Source organism: Chroicocephalus ridibundus, chromosome 3, assembly GCF_963924245.1.
Source record: "Chroicocephalus ridibundus chromosome 3, bChrRid1.1, whole genome shotgun sequence".
NCBI classification, from domain to species: Eukaryota; Metazoa; Chordata; class Aves; order Charadriiformes; family Laridae; genus Chroicocephalus; species Chroicocephalus ridibundus.
The window spans coordinates 33,113,822-33,132,556 of record NC_086286.1 but is presented as its reverse complement, the minus strand read 5'-3'; the positions used below and the strand labels follow the sequence as shown (position 1 = coordinate 33,132,556).

General features: G+C 37.6%; 1 protein-coding gene across 1 annotated transcript in view; it reads left to right on the top strand.

Annotated features, from left to right (window-relative positions):
- Positions 1-18,735, top strand: part of BABAM2 (BRISC and BRCA1 A complex member 2) — a 173,827-nt gene that overhangs the window by 78,834 nt on the left and 76,258 nt on the right. Inside the window, exon 7 of the mRNA XM_063328660.1 lies at positions 16,220-16,329. Within this exon, the coding sequence (XP_063184730.1) occupies positions 16,220-16,329 (110 nt within the window). The remainder of the gene's footprint in view (positions 1-16,219; positions 16,330-18,735) is intronic.

Here is an 18,735-nt window from a genome sequence, read left to right as displayed (position 1 = left end):
TTTGTTCAAGGAGTACATTATAGCCTGATGAAAGTTAGAAATGGCTGTGCCCACTCTGTCCTCTTTCCCTAACAGCTCTCCAGTGTTTCTGTTTCCAGAGGCAATTTCAACCGAGGAAGAATAATGTAAAGTCTGATCTCCCCACACGAGGAGTACGGTTTTTACAGACTTTGAACCTTTACAGTTCAGACTTACCTCCTGCCCTGTTTTTAACCTTCCAATAAATCAAGGCAACATTTCGTCTTAAGCTGTTTTCTCAGAAGGGGAGGGGAAGACTTTTTCAAAGGAGCTATAGAAACAGCAGTCACTTCATTGTCAGTCTTGCGTCTCCACTTTCTAGGCTTACTGAACCTTACGTACAGCTTCTCATGGACTTGCTGCAAGTGCCCGTCATAGTCATCTCAGCCATCTCTCTGCTGGTACAACAACATAGACTTCCATCTTTCCTTCTCAAGAATGGGTTTTCAATTGGAAATAAGAGCCTCTAGAAGGAATGGAGTACTGCTGACATCCTCTGAACACATTTCCACAAAGGAATTCTTAGTACATTTTCACATCAAGGGTTTTCCTACCATATTTCAGAATTTCAGATAAATCACATTGTTCGTTTAGCTGTAATTTTAGCTTAGTTTCATAAGGAAATGAGGCATCAGTGATTATATTGTCAGAGTGTGTCTGTTCTGTTCTCCCCTTTTCTAAAATAACTGTACCTTGCATATCAGTATCTTCCAGAGTGAAACGGGCTATGGCAAAGAATGCCCTTCAGTTAGTTCCTTTTCTTGTTCTAAGATAATTTGTCATGAGAGCTATAAAAAGTGAGTTAATTACAATACAAAGCAAACAAACATTAGGAAAAAACTTGGGATGTTTAGTTTTGTCTCTGGACTTTCCTGGTATCTTTATACATCTGCCTTCCAGATAGTAAAGACTTATAAAAGGGACTGCTCCTCTTTTAACAATAGAGCATCAAACACGTGGTTGCCACAAAACCAGTTATTACAGTGCAACTAATAATTATAGTAATCTTGTGAAGATTAAAGTTTTAATGTAAAGCATTTTGGAAACCAATTTCATAGATATGAAAATACCTGCAGAGAATATTTCTTAATGTGGGAACACTCCATCCTCGATTAATGCAGTGAGGTTTAAACTGCTCTCAGAATGAATGAAATAAAAGGTCTGGGGGAAGAAAATAGATACAAATCTGTAGGTGTTGACTAGTCCTAGTGGAAAAGGATATCTGTTCTATATTTATTAAAAACAAACAAACAGACAGTTACCATAAGTGCATATGTTTGGACACAGGGTAGCCTTAAGACAAACTGGTGTCGAGTAAGTGCAGTTGTTCTGAGTAAAAACCAAGACAGGTGTGTTTAAGTCACCAGCTTGTATTTCAGGCTGAAGGGACTCAAGCAGTTGAAGCTTCTCATGCCAGAAAGATCAGATATGCTATGGAAACTTAAAAAAAAAAAACAAAACACCCAACAAAACAAGACCCACCCACCCCCAACCTCCAACCAAACGAACCCCCCCATCTTTATGAAGTCCTTTTGTTAGTTTAGAATAGCGAGGAATTGAATGTGGAGGAGGATGAAAGGAAATGGCATAACTTCTTTAGAGAAGAGAATGAAAATATTGAAAGTTTCCTTTTACACAAGTGTAAATATTGCCATGAATAAAATTAGGAAAGTGTTAAAGCCCAGCTAAAAAGCTATTTCAGAAGTAGACCTGTTGGAAAACTGGAAGACTCTAGAAGTTTTCATATTGATTGACTTAGACTATAGGGGCTAAAAAGCATGTGCTCGCAGGGCGCCAGGACAATGGTTATTTCCAAAGAATATTTAACATTCTATTTAATATTACCCAAAGAGCCTGGGGACCTATCAAGAGAACTGAAGGCTTGATCTAGACAGAGCTTTCTGGACACTGCTCAGGTGCCAAGTATAAGTAGAGGGAGGAGTAGCTTCTGTTGTGGACCAAGCAGTTAATGATGCTGTATGAGAGGGAAAGTCTCGAGTTTCTGAGTTAATGGTAAGTTTGTGTTCATGACATGAGTAACTGTCTGGACTGAAAGGTCAGAACCGGGAAGACTGTAGTATGGATCCCAAATGAAGCAACGAAAAAGGGAGGGGATAGAAGGATCTTCAGTTCTGTTTCATTTAAGCTAATTACTGCAATGACCATCTGGTAACTCGAGTGTAACTTTTAAGAGAACCTGTATACATACATATGTGTATGTGCATCTGCATATGGCATGGGTATATCTAAGGAGCTTATCATCGTGATGATAATGTTGTGCAAAGGAAGGTAAAGATTAATAAATTGGCATAAATTTCTGTTGAAATATTACCTTTTAACGTACTCGGCTGTGGGGCACTTTACCATGGGTTGCAGTTAGTGCTATTTCTTGAATTGTTTGAAACTAATCTAAGCAAAGCACTATACATCTTATTGTAGCCAACAGCTACACCTTTGGCAGAAGTACCCAACAAAACTAAAACTGAAGATCCATTCCGGGCATATGAGCTTTATTAAAATTATAAAATTAAAACAGTCTGAGTTAAGGTTGTATTTCTAGTTAAAGACTGACTTGTTTTCCTGGATTTACTGTTTTCAGTGATGCTAGGGTTACAGTGACACTTATTGGATTTGAAGCCTAGGTGTAAGTATCGAGTGTAACCATAAATTTATAACAATTTGAAATAAATCATTAAATTGACAGTTTCTCCTTTCTTTTGCAAATATCAATGAAAATGCAGATAGAATTATTTGAAGAAGTCAGGCCTATTATAATTTTCACTTAATCATGAGTTGTTATACTGCTAATGAACTGCACGTAACAGAAACATATGGCTATCGCTTCGCTAGCAGAATTTTTGTTTAATCCATGGCTATATAGTCTGCAGTACTGTGAAGTTAATATAAAAGAAGGTCCGACGCGTGCATAGCTGTAAAATAAAAGTCAGATGGTGTTGGATTTCAGTGTCGATGCCTAGCAGTTCCTTTCATTGTGATGACAAAAAAAGAAAATACTCACATGCTCCATGGATAGCTCCCAATTTTTTTTGTTGAAATACACAGCCTATTTCTGTTAGTACGTTCACAGTTTTACTTGGTACATTTTCATATTCCCCAACACTTTACAAGACCTTACATTAGAACTTTTTCTGGGATTCCCTGTGTGATGTTGTTTCATTGTATGCTATTTCAGTTATCATTCCTACAAAGAGTCAGAGTCTCCTGTTAGAAATTAGAACCACAAACTAGTGGCAAATAAGTTCTTTTGGTTTATGTATTCAGTCTTAATTAGAGTGGGATTTTAGACCGCTTTCTCTCATGACTAAAAGCAGTGTTTTTCAACCTTTTTGTTTAAAGCTAGATGTGAAATCTAGCTTAAAATATATTCATCAGCCCTTCTCATTCCATAGTATTTTTTTATATTTCCAAAGGTAGTAGGAATTGAGGTATTGGGTGTTTGGGGGGGCTGGAGCAGAGTGTGATATACATGGTTTTCTTCTGTGACTGCTGTGGAGGTTCAGCAAACAAAGTGAAAACAGTGTGCCAGAAAATCAACTATTCTTAATATTTAGAAAATAGCAAGATAGGATAGGCTTGTAACATTATATTTGGACCCCAGAAGTAAAAGATGAGACACATTTTATTTCTGGATAAACAACATAAAGTAAAAAAATGAATTTTGCACATGAGATATCAAGACAGTAGAAGCAATTTTACATAGGTTTGCAAAAAGCAAGCTGCTGATGGTGGAAAGATTAATTAGAAAAATTGACCTGAATTTGGCAATTTTAGAGAATTCCCAGAATGCGTGTGATTGGAATCTTCCCTCTCCCTTGATCCTTAAAATGCTTTTGACTACAATTTTGTCACTGATAAACACAACTTATTTTTAAGTGACTTCTTAGTAGAAAAGGCGTGATAGTTTTGGACTTGCAGCTTGCTAATGTACATAGCAGACTAAATATTGCTGTTTAACATCTCTGGGTTTAATCTGGTTTATTACAATGACATCCTAAGTATTGGCTTCTCAGGTTTTTAGCTGGCAGTTACTTTTGCTTTCTTATGCTATTTTATTTTAAAAATTATTTCCAAATCTGCACTTTTAGTAAGCTCTTTTTAAAATTCTTAATATTTTGTCCTCAAAGAAGTGTCATAGTGGGGTCCCACTACAGGTGTATATATACGACGTAAACAAAGACTACGTTCTTTTGAAACTGATGCCTCTAGGGGAACTGAGGTTCGTGAAGAAGTGGAGAGTAGAAGAGTTACCGTTGTCTGTCTGTGCACTCTAACTGTTCATACCAGCAGGGTGGAACCCAGGCAATAACAATCCAGCACATCCCATCACGTGTGAAGTTTGGACATCAAACTTGCATTATGTCAGAAAACTTCCGAAAAGAATGTAGCCTTTAATTTCTTAAATTTACAGTTTCAAAGAAGGGTAGGGGGGAGGGAGGAAGGAAAAAAAAAAAATCTATCACATGCTCTCTCCTATAGGACAGGATAAGAAACTTCCTGTTCAAACTCTGCTGTCGTGATCAAAGTCTTGCTTGTGTGTGATGACATCATCCTCCTTGCCAAAGAACGTACTGCTCAGTTTTATCAATAAAAAGCTGAATATCTGACAGAGAACAGAGGGTGTTCTGCTCTCTTGATTTGCGCATGCGGAGATGCTGTGCTGAAGCCTTTGAGCATATACAAGTGATTTTGGGCCTTGTGAGAGCATTAAAAGTTGGATTAGACTTACAGGAAATTATCCCTTGAACCTTTGAACAGATGATATAAGAAAGCGTCGGGAAAGACTTTGAAAATTCAAGGGCAGTATCAGTATCAGTGGCCTTTGAACCCACATCTTCTTCATTAAAGCACAGCTCCAGGTGCTGTAAAAGAGTTTAACAATACTTCTCCAAATCCTTTATCCCAAGTTGGTGATGGATGCACTAATGGAACAGATAGGGGAAAAGATCTGGTGATCTTTTCTGAGTCAATAATCAGGAAAATCACAGTGATAGTCTTTCATCTGGAAATATGTGATGTATTATTTTAGCAACTACCACTTTAATTCATTGGGACCACATCTGAGCTGGACACCCCGTGTTTCAGGCACTGTCTTGAGCAAGGTAAACAACAACAGATGAGTCAACCTGAACCTGGGCAGTATGCTGAAGCACAAGAGTTACTGTCTCATACTCTTAAGTTCCAGAGACCTCTCTCAACACAGAATGTCACAGAGCGTGACTTGTCTGTTGTGTATAAAACAGGCTGAATGTGAATTTTTCTTCACATTATGCACCCAATTTACATACCAGTACTGATGTGAACTCAGAAAGACCGATGTTGTAATAATTTTTCACTAATACAGCTTTTATCCCTCAATTCCAGCATCCTGCTTACCACCTGTAGCAGGATCCACCTTCATACAAATGCGAGGAATAAAAGCTATTTTCCTCTTCTTATTGGAAGAACTCTTTTTAATTTTATTTTTTTTTGCAGTAATGGCTTCTTACTCGTCGTGGCATCTGTACACGTATACACTTGTGTGCGTGATTATACCAAACATGTTGTTTGTGGGAATGATGAATGTTTGTAAACAGGGCTCAAGAGGACAGGATGCTCTGACTTGCGTATTCTTTTTAGGAAGCAGAAAATGCCCCACACAGATGCATACTCTCATTTTTAAGATCCTCTAGATGTAAATGTAATAATGGGACAAAGAGATAATAGAATTATCTCAAGAAGAAATGTATTACATACTTGAACTGAGAATGCATAATTAACAGTTTGTGAATCGAAAGTACTCTGGACTTTAATAAGAAACACTCCTGTTATTCTCAGGGAACAGCAATTGACTGAACAACACATAGCAGTTAATACTTTTCATATTTACACCTTCTTTTAAAAGAAAATATTCCGTATTTTTAAATCAGGTCAGCAATGCTAAGCTGCAATGGTGAGAGAGCACTGAGCAAGTGTAACTTTGCTTGTTTTTGCCTTACACTTTGATTATTCTCTTCTTCATCTGTGAAATCTTGTTGGTAATTCGTGGTTCACTGAAGATCTGTCTCGGAATATGGTTTTACTCCAGCATTCTTGTTGTGACCCATGTAATCTATAGTATTTCTGATTCTGCAGAGATATTCACTGAACCAGGAATATATAAGAATATTGGAGAGCGGGGGGAGGAAGAAGCTTTTATTAAAAAGTTGGATTGACTTTAAAAAAAATAAACACTTTTGCTGACTTCCAAACACAACATGGTTACAGAAATACTAATCATAGATGTCTTTCTTTCACTGTATTTTAACTTTTATTCTTTTTTTCTTGTGAGATTTATTTATCGTATCACTGAGTCATTTCATTATCTTTAAAAAAATACTCTTGTTAGTGTCGTGCTGTCATTCTAAGACTTAGCTCTGTACCTGGGATCCTTGCTTGCACAAATACATTAGTCTTCCCAAATAGAATTGTTATGTCTGAATCTTCTTTCAGTCGTGAGCCCTGTATACTAATCTATTATGTTTGTTTTGTCAATTTACGTATATAAAATATAAATATCCGTGTATAGAAAAACTGTATTTATTTAGAAAGTCTAGAAAGTTGGCTTGGCAGGAAGATTATTTTATTTCAAACTGTATTAATGATCTGTTAGTACTGTAGTTAAGTACTCGGGCATTTATTATCAGATCTTCTTTTCCACTGGACGTGAGATGACTGCTCTTTGGCCTCTGCAATGACATTACTATTTTTAAAGAGATGGGAAATCAGTAAAATGGGGGAGAAGAATGCAAATACTGCTTTCTGAATGAATTATAGTCCAGTTATCTGAAGAGGTGGCTGGAGAGATTTGAGTCTCGGTGAAATCCTAGTGAAGGATTTGAATTCCAAGTTGTGTGTGTCCCCCGATCTTTATCTGTGAAAGCAAGCTTAAAAACCGGGCTTACATTGAAAAATGGATCATAACTACATGTTGTGGAAGCAGCTTGATAGCTTTGGGAGATTTATAAGAAAGAAACTACATGAAGGTGACCTGTCATAAGTCACCTAAATGGAAACTATTTTGTGTTTTATTTTTATTTCTATTTGTTTGTTTCTGAGAGCATTGGAAGTGTATTTTTTATATTTGGAAATATTATAAAGGCACTTTCAGTTGTTTTGAGTAATTCAGGCTGTATATATGTGTACACACAGAAAAAAGTTGTCTCGTGGTCTTTGAACAGGAGGGCCCTTTAAGGATGGCTACTGATCTGCATTCTTAGGTCCCAGTACAGTTCTTCTCAGTATTCAAAAGTATAAAAAGTAGATAGGAGTGCAGAGGTAAGTGCAAAGTAAATGTCTTTTCCTGACTGTTGTTAACAAGAAAATACCTTGGCACATGGCGCGGTACTACAGAGAGTGCCTGAACGCTAATAGTCCTGGAATTAATTGTATCACTACATCATAAATCCTGAATCATTATCAAATGAAAATCTTAAATAGCAAACATCTGAAACACTGGTGAAAAGGAGTCCTCTGTGCACTGAAAACATATACACAAATGTAAATACATACAACTGTGAACGTAGTGTTTGTCTGGAATCCACGTCTGCGACTAATCTGCAAAGCCCAGATGCGCAAAGCAAAGCTGCCTCATTCTCTGCTCTCTCTGCTTTGCTGTCCCTGGTTGATTCCTGATTTAAGATGCTGGTGTTATTAGTCCAGGTATTCATTTTAATATTACTTGTCCTTTGCTTGCTGTTTACCCATAACTTTCTAACATGACTTTTTAAGGAACTCAGACCTTGTTTACTATATATAAAACCTTTTTTTAAAAAAGTCCATCAGTGTTTACAACCAGCCTTTAAAGATTCATTTATCTAGGATATATGCTTGGAAAGAAGGCATTTAAATTTTCAGTCTTATGCTTTCAACCAGATTCTCACGCAGTTGGTCGGGTTGTGCTGTCCTTTATTTTACCAGTAGCATCACTGATGCCAGCAAAGTAGCGTATTGTGGTGTTTGTTGGTAGAAGAAATAAGATCCTGATTTTCAAGAACCATTTTTGTGGTGCTGTTGGTTTAGGGACAAAAAGTTGTTTGCCAAGATATGGCAGTATTGGCTCGGTCTGAGTGCATGCAACTGCTGCTCACTGTTTAAAGATAAGCAGGGTGATGGCTATAAAAACTAAGCTTTGGAGTCTCCAAACACTCTGTTCATCCCATTATCAGCTGGTGGTGGCAGAAGCAGGTTCTTCTGTCAGCCTCAAGGTGCTTTGCTGGAGGTTGTAGGAAGGATAGTGGTGTTGGAATCTCCTTCCTGCCTACAAAACTTCATCAGAGTAATAGTGGGGGGGGGGGGTCTTTCAGGTTGACCTACTTTTTTTAATGGTGAAAGTGTAGTGTTTTATTATAACTTATCTGGTCTCCTTAGAAATCAGGTTAGAAGTAAATAAACCAAAAACTAAGCACTCCTCTGTAGCCTTGGATAAATTGAGATCCTAGGAAACAAAAGCACTGTTTTGTGAATGTATGGAAAAATAAGGTCTGAGTTTACCTCCCGGCAATCTAGATTCCTAATATTTCTCCCTGTTTTGTGTTAATTTTATTCTAATTCACTTGCTGATACATTCCAAACTATGCAAATGTTGTTTTTTAATCTTAATTTAATCTGAATGTGATACCTGATATTGGAGTAGGTAGAGCTAATGTTCTTATACTTAAGTTTCACTGAATTAATTGAAATTTAAGATCACAAGCATCTTGCATATCAGTCTCTTAAAAATATAAAATATCCCCTACTGTAGTGTCACTAAACCATACCTAATAAACACAGTTGTTCAGCGAGGACTTCGATTCAGTCAATACGGTGGAATGATTGTCGCTTGCAAATGTATTTTGTATTTCTTGCATATAAAATGAATATGTAGAAACACTTAACTCACTTGAAATATTCAGAAATACTAATTTTAGACTGTGACACACCTAGATAATTTATTTCAAATTTGATTGCCAACTTTACCAAAACATGTTTTTGACCTTTGAAGAAATTTGTGTTATTTTCTAAGATTGTGTTTTTCAGACCTAAGCAAACATTATTGTTGTGGTGAAAGCGTCACTACAACTTTTTCTGCTGTCAAATTAATTTTTATCCACTTAAGTGACATTAATCTTGAAAGTTCTGAATCTAGCATGTATTTTCATGGACAAGAATGTTATTCTTTCTTTTTAACCATTTGGTTTTTCTTATGCTTTTCCTAACAGCATTTTTTACCCGACTCTGACAGTCATCATATTGTGAAGGTAGTGGTAAATTACCATGACCATAGTAAAAGAAAACGATACGGCAAAACAAATCTTAAGCTTTTGTCTTAGAGAAGCACAATATATTTATATGTAAAAGTCTGAAACAAAACAAAATAAAACCCCAACAATGACATCGAAAAAAACAAAATGCTGGGATGTTACTCACACGTAAAGAAAATACCGTTTGTTTTCACGTTTGTTTATCAATGCCCAGTAGTATACTTGGAGGTCTTGCTGATACTTTTTTACTACTTAGTAGATATTTATTTCTTTTATTTTGTTTTCGTGGAGAAAACACAGTATATTGTCCTAGAAGCTTACTCTTCAGATTCTGCACAGTTGTCCCCAGCCTACAATTTTTCACGTAATTTTTAAAATAGGAATTACGGTGGGCTCAAATGCACTCTTTGCCCAGGCTGAGTGAGGCGAGTGTTTTGCTGCGTTACCTTGGGAGAAGGGCTGTGTTTGGAACTCCGCGATGCCGTGGGCAGTGCACGCGAGGTAACTGCCTTTGTTTTCATTAAAGATCCTATTTAAAGAATCAGCGCTCCTTGATCAGACCTGGTGAGTTTCCTGGAAGACAGGAGAAAGAATTTCCTGGAATAATTACATATTCTCCCTAGAGTGACGCAGATTTCTCAGTCTCATTTGCCACTTTGCATTCCTTCGCCTGCTTTCCCCTAGGGTGTTTTGTTATTTTTTTTTAAAAAACATTAGATGTAAGAAAGGTTGGGAGAATGTGTAACTGCTTGTATCAAAGCTGGCTAGTGAAACTGCTACGCAGTAAGAGTACGAGTTGCTCGTGCTTTATTTGACAGTTGTTTTTCACGTTATTGCACGCTGTCCTTTGGAGGGAAAAGGCCAAACTTTGCTAACCGTTGTGATGCAAGTAGTCCATTAGTCTCTGGTGCAATTTACATTTCAGCTACAAAAGCAAACTCTGTTGCGCACTTCTCTGATCAGTTGTTAATAATTATGGCTCCATTGCAGGTATGTATTATGCCAAATTACATGGGTTAAGTTTGACCCTAAGATAAATTACCTTTCTGAATGCATGTTATTCTCATGCGTTTCTCCCCTGGAGACCTTTTTTCTCTAGTAGGGATCCTGAAATATAAATTTCACACTCAACTTCAGTGAAAGTGACTGACTTGGTAGGGCTGAGGGGTATCGCAAGTCACAAGTCAAGTAAGCGTCTGTTAAGGCTGCCACTTGTCATAAGCCGGCTGCGGATGCTAAGATGAATGCCTCCCAAGTCCTCTGTGTCCTCATCCGTATTCTGCCTTTGTATTCCACCTTACCCCCCATCTCCATCATATCATGCAAGTTGTAAATTGAGTTTATCCTTCACTTATTATTTTAAGCAATCCCTTCTCCCCCTTTGCTAGATATTTACATCCCCTCAATTACAGTTATATGACAAAGACAATTACTGAGCAGTTGTGAGAGCGGAGAGGTCAGGAACCTCCAGGAAGAGGCAGGAATGATCAGCTGGGGCTGGGAACCTCCTGAAGCAGATTGGGCATGACCATACAGTTTAGAGGCTTCTGCAACATCAGTCGTCTGCGTGGCACCTCCTTACCCAAAGGAACATCCAGTAGGTTGAACAGTTTGTGTGCTCTTCCTTACCTCACTTTTATCCACAAACCAATTGCTGTTTGTACTTATAGTACAAACTTAACAGCCCTACCAGGAGCCCCGCTCCTTCATCTCATTTTCTACCATCCCCCAGGCCAGAAGCTGCTTGTCCTCCCCAGAGCGTGCTGCTACTCTTCCTGCACATCCTTTCCCATCCTTTCTACCAAATTCTATATTTCTTTTCCTCTCATTCTTGCTTTACAGTTAATGTCACTAAACTGGATTCTTAATCCCAGGTCCTCGATTAATATGTCAGCCCATTGTGGGGTCTTTTCCCCGAGTCTCGTGCCCCCTACCTCTCGAGGCTTCCATGGAGAGGCAGGTCCTGCCACTGCCTGGGACAAGCCTGCAGTCGCTTACCACTGTTGCTGTTTTGTGCAGGGAATCACTGCCAAATACAGAAATGCCTCCTCTTGAAAGAATACTGGAATCAGAAGTTGTAAGGTGATTCTTTGCTGATAACGAAGAAAAGGTAATAACTGATTTTCCAGAGTCTGCATCTTTAAGGAAAAGGAACCGTAATGTACAACTTGGTTGGACTCCAGGCACAAGAGGAAATGGGTTATAGCAGTTGTGACTGTGCGGAGCAGATGTTTTGGTTGGACTGGCTATCAACCATCTGACTCATAATAAATTGTCAGTTCCAGTAAATTCCCAGTTTTCAATTACAGTAGGTAGGATACGAGAAAACAATGCCGTTTGGATGTTGTATTTAAAGTGGTTTTGATGATAATTTTCATAAACAACCCATACTAACTTTGTGAAAAGATTAAGTATTTTGCAAAGGGAGCAGCTGTAAACATTGAAGCATGCACTTGAATGTAAATTTAGACTGATATGAATGAAAACTAACAAATGGTTGTTTAGACAGTGCTGATGCAACTAGAAGTAGTTTTACTTTGAAGTCGTGTGGTACCTGAAGCCTTTTCCTGGAGTTTTTTGGGGAAAAAACTTTCTAAATGCCTTCAGACTTCCATTTTCATTTGGTCTGTGCTGCATTTGTATTTTCATATGGCCTTTTGTGCTTGAGTTTCATAAATACATAATTTCATCCACAGTGGCAAAGTAGGCAAAGGGTAAAGTAGAATAAAACACCATGAGCTTTCTCTTTATGCTTTTCTTTGTGAAAAGTTTTATTTATTCTTGTAAGTTGTTGCTAGGAGGTGTCTGCAATAGAAAAAAAAAGCCAATGGGTTGAAAATCTTTAGGGTGGGGTGGGTTTTTTTTGTTTTCTCACCACATTGCCTTACTATGTATATTCTGCATTTCCACAGCGCTTTGGAGGCTTACTTAAGGATCAGTCCACGCTGTCCGAAGTATTCTGTAAACATAGGAAACTCGTTGCAGTTCATGAGAAAGAAAAGTATTTCTTTTCAGTGTGAAATGATGTATCCTTTTTTTTTTTTTACGTTTCATTTGAACTTGCATTTTCTTAGATGAGGAAAAGATTATTTTTTTTTAAAGAAATACATGATAGCGAGATGGCAGAAAGACACCATGGAAATCTGTGTTGGATCTTTTACATTGCAGTACGCTAGAGGGGTTTTTTTAACTATCAAGCATGAGACTGTTGTGGAAAAACTAATAGGTGTGCATTATCACATGCTTAACGAATGATTTCAAACATTTTTACAAACATTCAATTTTAAACCTCAAAATTCCTGTGGCCCAGGATGTGCTCTCCGTTCAGTGGAAGTTCATTTTAATGATACCTTCTGTAGGGTCTTGTGTGGAAAAAGTTCTGTGAGTATAAAATGGTACTTTAATGTGGCAGTTCTAACTTTGGATGCTAACATTTATTGAGAACGGCCATTCTTAATCTTTAAAAAATCAGTTTTTCTTAAATATAATATTTTTTTTTAATAAAATCCTCTAGCATTAAGTGTTGTGAGTTAAATACAAATTATGTGAAGGAACATGGCTACTTAAATACTAAAAAATGCGTTGTGACTTTAGTTCAACAGCCTCTTTTTTTCCTAAAAGGAAATAATATTGCCAAAGCAATTGGATGTCACTCTCTCTTTTGAAGCCAACTGAAAAATAAAAATAGAGGTGATTTTTGCTTTGCTGCTCTGTTTAAATCTGTTCTGTTCTTTGAGAGAAATACACATGCAGAAACGGGAAAGGGGAAGGCACTGCCTGGGCAGAGTTTGATAAGAAGCATTAAAACAGTTAAAACCGTTGCCTTTGGATGCTTTGGTGTAATGGAAGGATCTCGGGCCCTGTTCTGGGGAAATGTCATTGCCTGGTAACATAAGGATCCATCATCTCACCTAGTCAGTAATGGGTTTCTGGAGGGGACCAGGAAATCACTGAAGGAGTTAAGTTGTGACTGGCACAGACAGCATCAAAAAGGTCTATTAGTTGAAAAGCTTTCCACGGTTTATCTATGAGACATGTGGTTTTGGTTTAGTTTTATAAATGGCAGTTGTAAGCATACTGGGGTTGAATGCAGTTCCACTAAGCAGATTCTTGCATAAATAAAAGTCACAAAGTCTGAAAGGAATAAACGGTATGGTGTCGGGTACAAAGGGACTTCATCGTAAATCTGTGGCCACCTGAGCAATAAGATTGAGCAACTTCATGGAGTTACTGCATTAAACCTTTTTAAAACCTACAGGAATGGTGATTTTTTGCATCTTTTTTAAGTTACAGTTTTAATTTCTCAGGTATGTGGGCCAAAAATATGCATCCGTTTGAAAAGTGGTAGTTACAGAAGAATGCCAATTTCTGTACTCAGACTTGCATTGGGCAGTAGCTGTATGAATGTAATGACGTGCTGTTTTGACATCAGTAGTTGCAGCAGTGTTTGTTGTGTGTCATTTTTGTAATGAAAAGCATCACGTCTCAGTTTAGTGCTCTTACTGCACTTACCAACCTATTGCAGCTTAACATGCAAAGATACTGTGATGATTTGTGTTGTTTTGTGGGGTTTTTTTCCCCGGCATAAGTCTTCATATTAAAGAAGCCACTAGTGAGTGTAGAAAATACAATGTAATGTTACTGTATGGGCTAATGAACGCTGTAGTGGTGTTCATCTAATCTGTTTCAGGATTGGGTTGTTTTTTGCTTTCCTTGTTTTGATTTTCTTTGATCAGCACGCACCTGGATGGTATTCTAGAAGCGAGCCTTACGCATGGTGTCAATCTGCGTGCACGTCAACTTCAGCACTAATACTAAATGCAAGATCAAATACGTTTGGTTTTGTCCCTGTAGCTTGTAAAATGCATGTAGATTCTATTCTCTAAAAACAAATTATTTGAAAAGAATTACGAACAAAAGAACATGGCCTTGGAAGAACTGTATACGTACATGAGTGAATGTATTATATGTACTTGTCATCTCTTGAAGAATGCCCATTAACATAAAATCTTTTTAATCATTAGCATTACTGCTTAATCGGTCTTAATAGTTCTTTTCATTTGATTGACAATTAGCAAATTAATGTGAAAAAGCCGGTTAATGCCATACTCAGCTTCAGGAGCGAAAGCTGTTCCTTTTTTAAATTTTTTCCTTAATGATGGAAATGTATGAAATGCTGGGGAAAAGGTTGGGGAGGATTGCACTCTTGGGTGTTTTTTCTTGTTGTTTTTCTTGTTGAAGAAGGCTTTGTAATTCGTGCTGGTTCTTCTCCTGTAGATGATAGTGCCATTTGGAAATGTAACACTGAAGGGAACATTGTGGGTCATGAGATTTGTCCGTTGTTGTTACGGACACCGTGTCATATAATCTCATCCATAAACCGATCATACCCTATCAGCAGAGCAGCTAATTTTTGTGCTCAACACTCGTATGGAGCGTTGTCCTGCAGCGTCGGGTTAAAACCGTGTTCTGATTTCCAGCCGTAGAGTGCTCATGACCATTTTACAGGCATTTCTAAAAGTACACTTTTCTTTCAGCTGTCAGAAGTGAGCTGCACACCAAGGCAGAATTTAAGAAAACACTGTCAGCTCTGTCTCATTTTTCATCTAAGACAATTAGGCTTTTTTAAGACCCATTCTTCACTGCAGCTTATCACTAAGTTTCTTGGCATGTTGTGTTCTGCACGTAGTAGCTGGTATGCAGCTAGTCTCCCTGGACGTTAACAGTTTCAGTCCTGCCAAAGCTTCAAACGGTGAGAGATTGTCTTCCTGAAACCAGTCAACAGTCACTTTTTTTTTTCTTTTCTCCCCAGATAGGGCAGGATCTCCTAACAATGTTTAAGTGGTTTGCATGTTCCTTCCTCACAGCTGCTTGTGGGACAGGGCATACCAGGGCACACTGCACCATGTTGATCGCGCTTTGAGCACATATCTGCTGGGTTATCTATTTCCTCTTGTATTTTTCCAAAACGGATAAAAAACAAATGCATCTTGGCAAGTTGCTATGTACGTATGCACAAACACATTAAAGGACTCCTTTGTGAGCAGCAAGGGGCACCATGTTATTTGCTGTCGATGGAGGTGACTGCCCTGCTAAGTCATTGCTTTCTAACTAGAGGTCAAGAGTTTAAATGCAGTTGTGTGTAGCAGAAATACACTTGTTCCTAATGTATGTGACTTATGAATTGGAGAGATGTCAGGTCCTAACCAGAAACAATTTGTTCTGCCTGATCCCAAAACTGTAGCTGACTGTTCTGTTACGAGGAAAGCTTGAACTGTGAATGCATTAAGATTGACTGTCATGGATTTTTCATGGTATTTATCATGGGTTATTTTTTTTCTTACCATAGTTTTTATAGAGTATGTAGTCTTTGATGAAAGTAATGCATGGGTTTAATTTGCAAGAAACTTGGGGGCAGTGACTGCTAGATAGAAATTTCTGATTCTCATCTACAAGAGAAGTAGGAGTTGAGTACAGCAGAAATTTTAGACCATTTACAGTTTTGAAAAATAACAAGTATAAAATCTGTGGTCTTAACTCAGTGATACTATAACATTTAAAAACATTCTTTGACATTTGCATCTGATGTTAGTGTTAAAACAAGAATTCTTAAAAATGAAATCTGCATCTCTACTGAAATACGTAGGTCAGCTAATTGAAGAGCTACACTACTGTACGCTTGCTAACACAGAAATTTTATTTTGTTCCTTTAAAGGAAATTAAGCATAGCAGAATATCTTTTAGGTACTAACATAGTTAGAAAGAAGAAATTTGCAACCGATTTGTCAATGGCTACGCCTTAGATTCCTCACTTAAGCATCTCCTAAATAAATTTGTATTTGACTTATAGTTGTTATCTGTAACCTTATAAGTACTCAGTTTATTATTTGCCATTTTATATTTATTATTTTTTTTATGTACAGGATGTGAATGAAGATCCTGGAGAAGATGTCGCGCTTCTGTCCGTTAGTTTTGAGGATGCAGAAGCTACTCAGGTTTTTCCTAAGCTGTATCTCTCCCCGCGTATTGAACAGTGAGTGAGACAGTTGTTTGGTTTTTTTTCTGGAACGTTCATTCTGTTTCATCTCTGAACCTTTCCATTTTTTCCTGACATACGTGAGGTATGTTGGCTAGGTGATAATATGCTATTGCATTAAATTGCATAAAGCCATAATGATTGTGGCAAGCACGTGTATGCTGGAGAAATATCAGATCTTCTTTTGGCTAGTTCTGTATTTATGGCTGGACCACGCGTGGATGAAGAAAAGTCATCACTGGTGACGTTTGATGTTCTTGTAGCATCATAATCCATGCTGATTATGGTCCATGAAAACTATGCTGTGTTTTCTTGTAGCAGTATATTTTGAGTGTCTCCCACAGTACAGCATACTGATAGCTTTTGGGGGGGGGGAATCTTTGATTTCTTTTTCTTTTGGGAAGGTAAGTTCTCTGAATAAGCATAATACATTTGAATAAAGTATTGTTGTAGGTGCTAAAGGACTTTATTAACTGATTTTTAGGAATTTGTAGCTTTGGTAAGCTACTTTTTTCAGGGGAGTATCTGAATATTTCGTTTTAAGATTGTTGAATCTTACCGATCTGTTTACCAGTTGGCAAACAGATTTGCTGAGAAATGAATTTCTACTGCTAAAATGGAAGGGTGAGGATTGGAAATCAGTCTACTTCTGTTAAATTTCTCTTCTTCCATTTCTGGAATTAAGAATGCCTTAATGCTTATCCTTCCTTTCAGTATCTATCTTGTAACGTCTGCTTCAAAAAAGTCACTGCATTAGACTGTTCAGGTATACAACAGTAAAGCTGCTCCAGCGATGCTTTGTTTTTCTGGTTAATACTGCAGTGACTTTCCTTTGAACTGGTGGTGACACTTCTGGGTAGGAAACTAAAGATGGGAAATACAGTCTACCACAGTTTTACAGCAACTGAGTGATAAAGTTTGTGTGAGTGAAGGAACGTGGTATCTTGATATTTTGTTCAACAGGGCATTGGTCTGGATAAACTGTTGGATGTGATTTAAAAAACCAAAAACTAAGGTTTCAGTTAGATAAAGGCGTAAGACTTCCCAGATACTTTATTTAAGACAATGTAGGTTGCACATGCAAACACACACACAATATATTCAGCGGCTTTTATGTTTCCATATTTTTTATCAATTCACTACTTTTGTCAACATTAGATGAGGGAATAGTTGTAGTCAAACATGTAATTATCCTTCCGTGTTCCAAAGGATTCTTCTGCTCAGCTGCTGCTAAAAGCAATCGGGCTGTCACTAGTTCTCATTGTATTTTCAGCTCTAGTCACGTGTTGATTCTTAAGTGCGTTTCAGGCCACCCAGGTATGTCTGTCTAAATGACCCGTGTGCTAATGAAGATACTGCTATTTTCCCACTTTCAATAATACCTTTAGAAAGATGTTAACCTCTTGATACCAAGCAGAATAGCAATATAAAGGAACACTTTGTCTTCCTGTAAGTATTGCATTTTCTGTGAGTCCTGTAAAGAATGTCTGATCTAGATGTGTGATGTAGAGCCATGTAGCAGAAAGGTATTTGGGTGGTGTTAGTTCATGTCTGACATATTTATGGCTTTGTCATTTATAGCTTATGTAGTCATGTTAAAATCTTGCCAGTAAACCCTGGAGTTCCATGCTACACCTTGTCACGTTATCTGTGGATCAAAGTTGAGATACTTCACTCACATAATTCAGTCTGTCCTCGTGCGTTTGTAAGGTGTTCATCACAGTAGCTAGATACTGGTAACCCATAATGCCAGCGTTGCTTGTGAGCTGTTGCACCTTCCTTTGTTCTCCTGGCTACTTTCTTATGTGCTGTGAAAAAATGTATGGGTATGTTTTCGATGTTTGTTCGATTGTGCTTTAATAACAAAAATATAGTTGCCTCTTGTTCTTTCCCAAACCCAATCTCTGCTCTTTTTAGCAGGGGCTGACAGTCCAGATAGTTAACTTCCCAGTGTTGGGAACTGAAGCAACAATGCTTACTTCTTTATACTTTTTGCCAAAAGTACAAAAAGCCTCAAGAAGCCCTGAGGATTAGTTTAATGACTTGAGGACATGGCATGTTACATTTGAATTGTGTTCTGCTTATAAAAGTTCTTTCCTGCTGCTAACAGTAATTGCATCTACAAAAGCCATGTAAGCAAATTACCAGTGTATTTTTTTTTTTTATGCAGCAGACTTTGAGGTGGAGTAAGTAGTAGTTGACAGTTCCTAACATAACATTCCCAAGTACTCAACAAAACAGGAAAAATACCAAATTCCCACAATTATTTTGCTAATACTAAACTCTGTTCACCTTAGGAAGAACGAGCAAACAGGAATAGCATTTTCCTGATGTATGAAAAAAACATTTTCAGATGGAAATGTTTCAGCTTTGCAGAGAAATAAGAGCAAAGGGCCTGTTTGT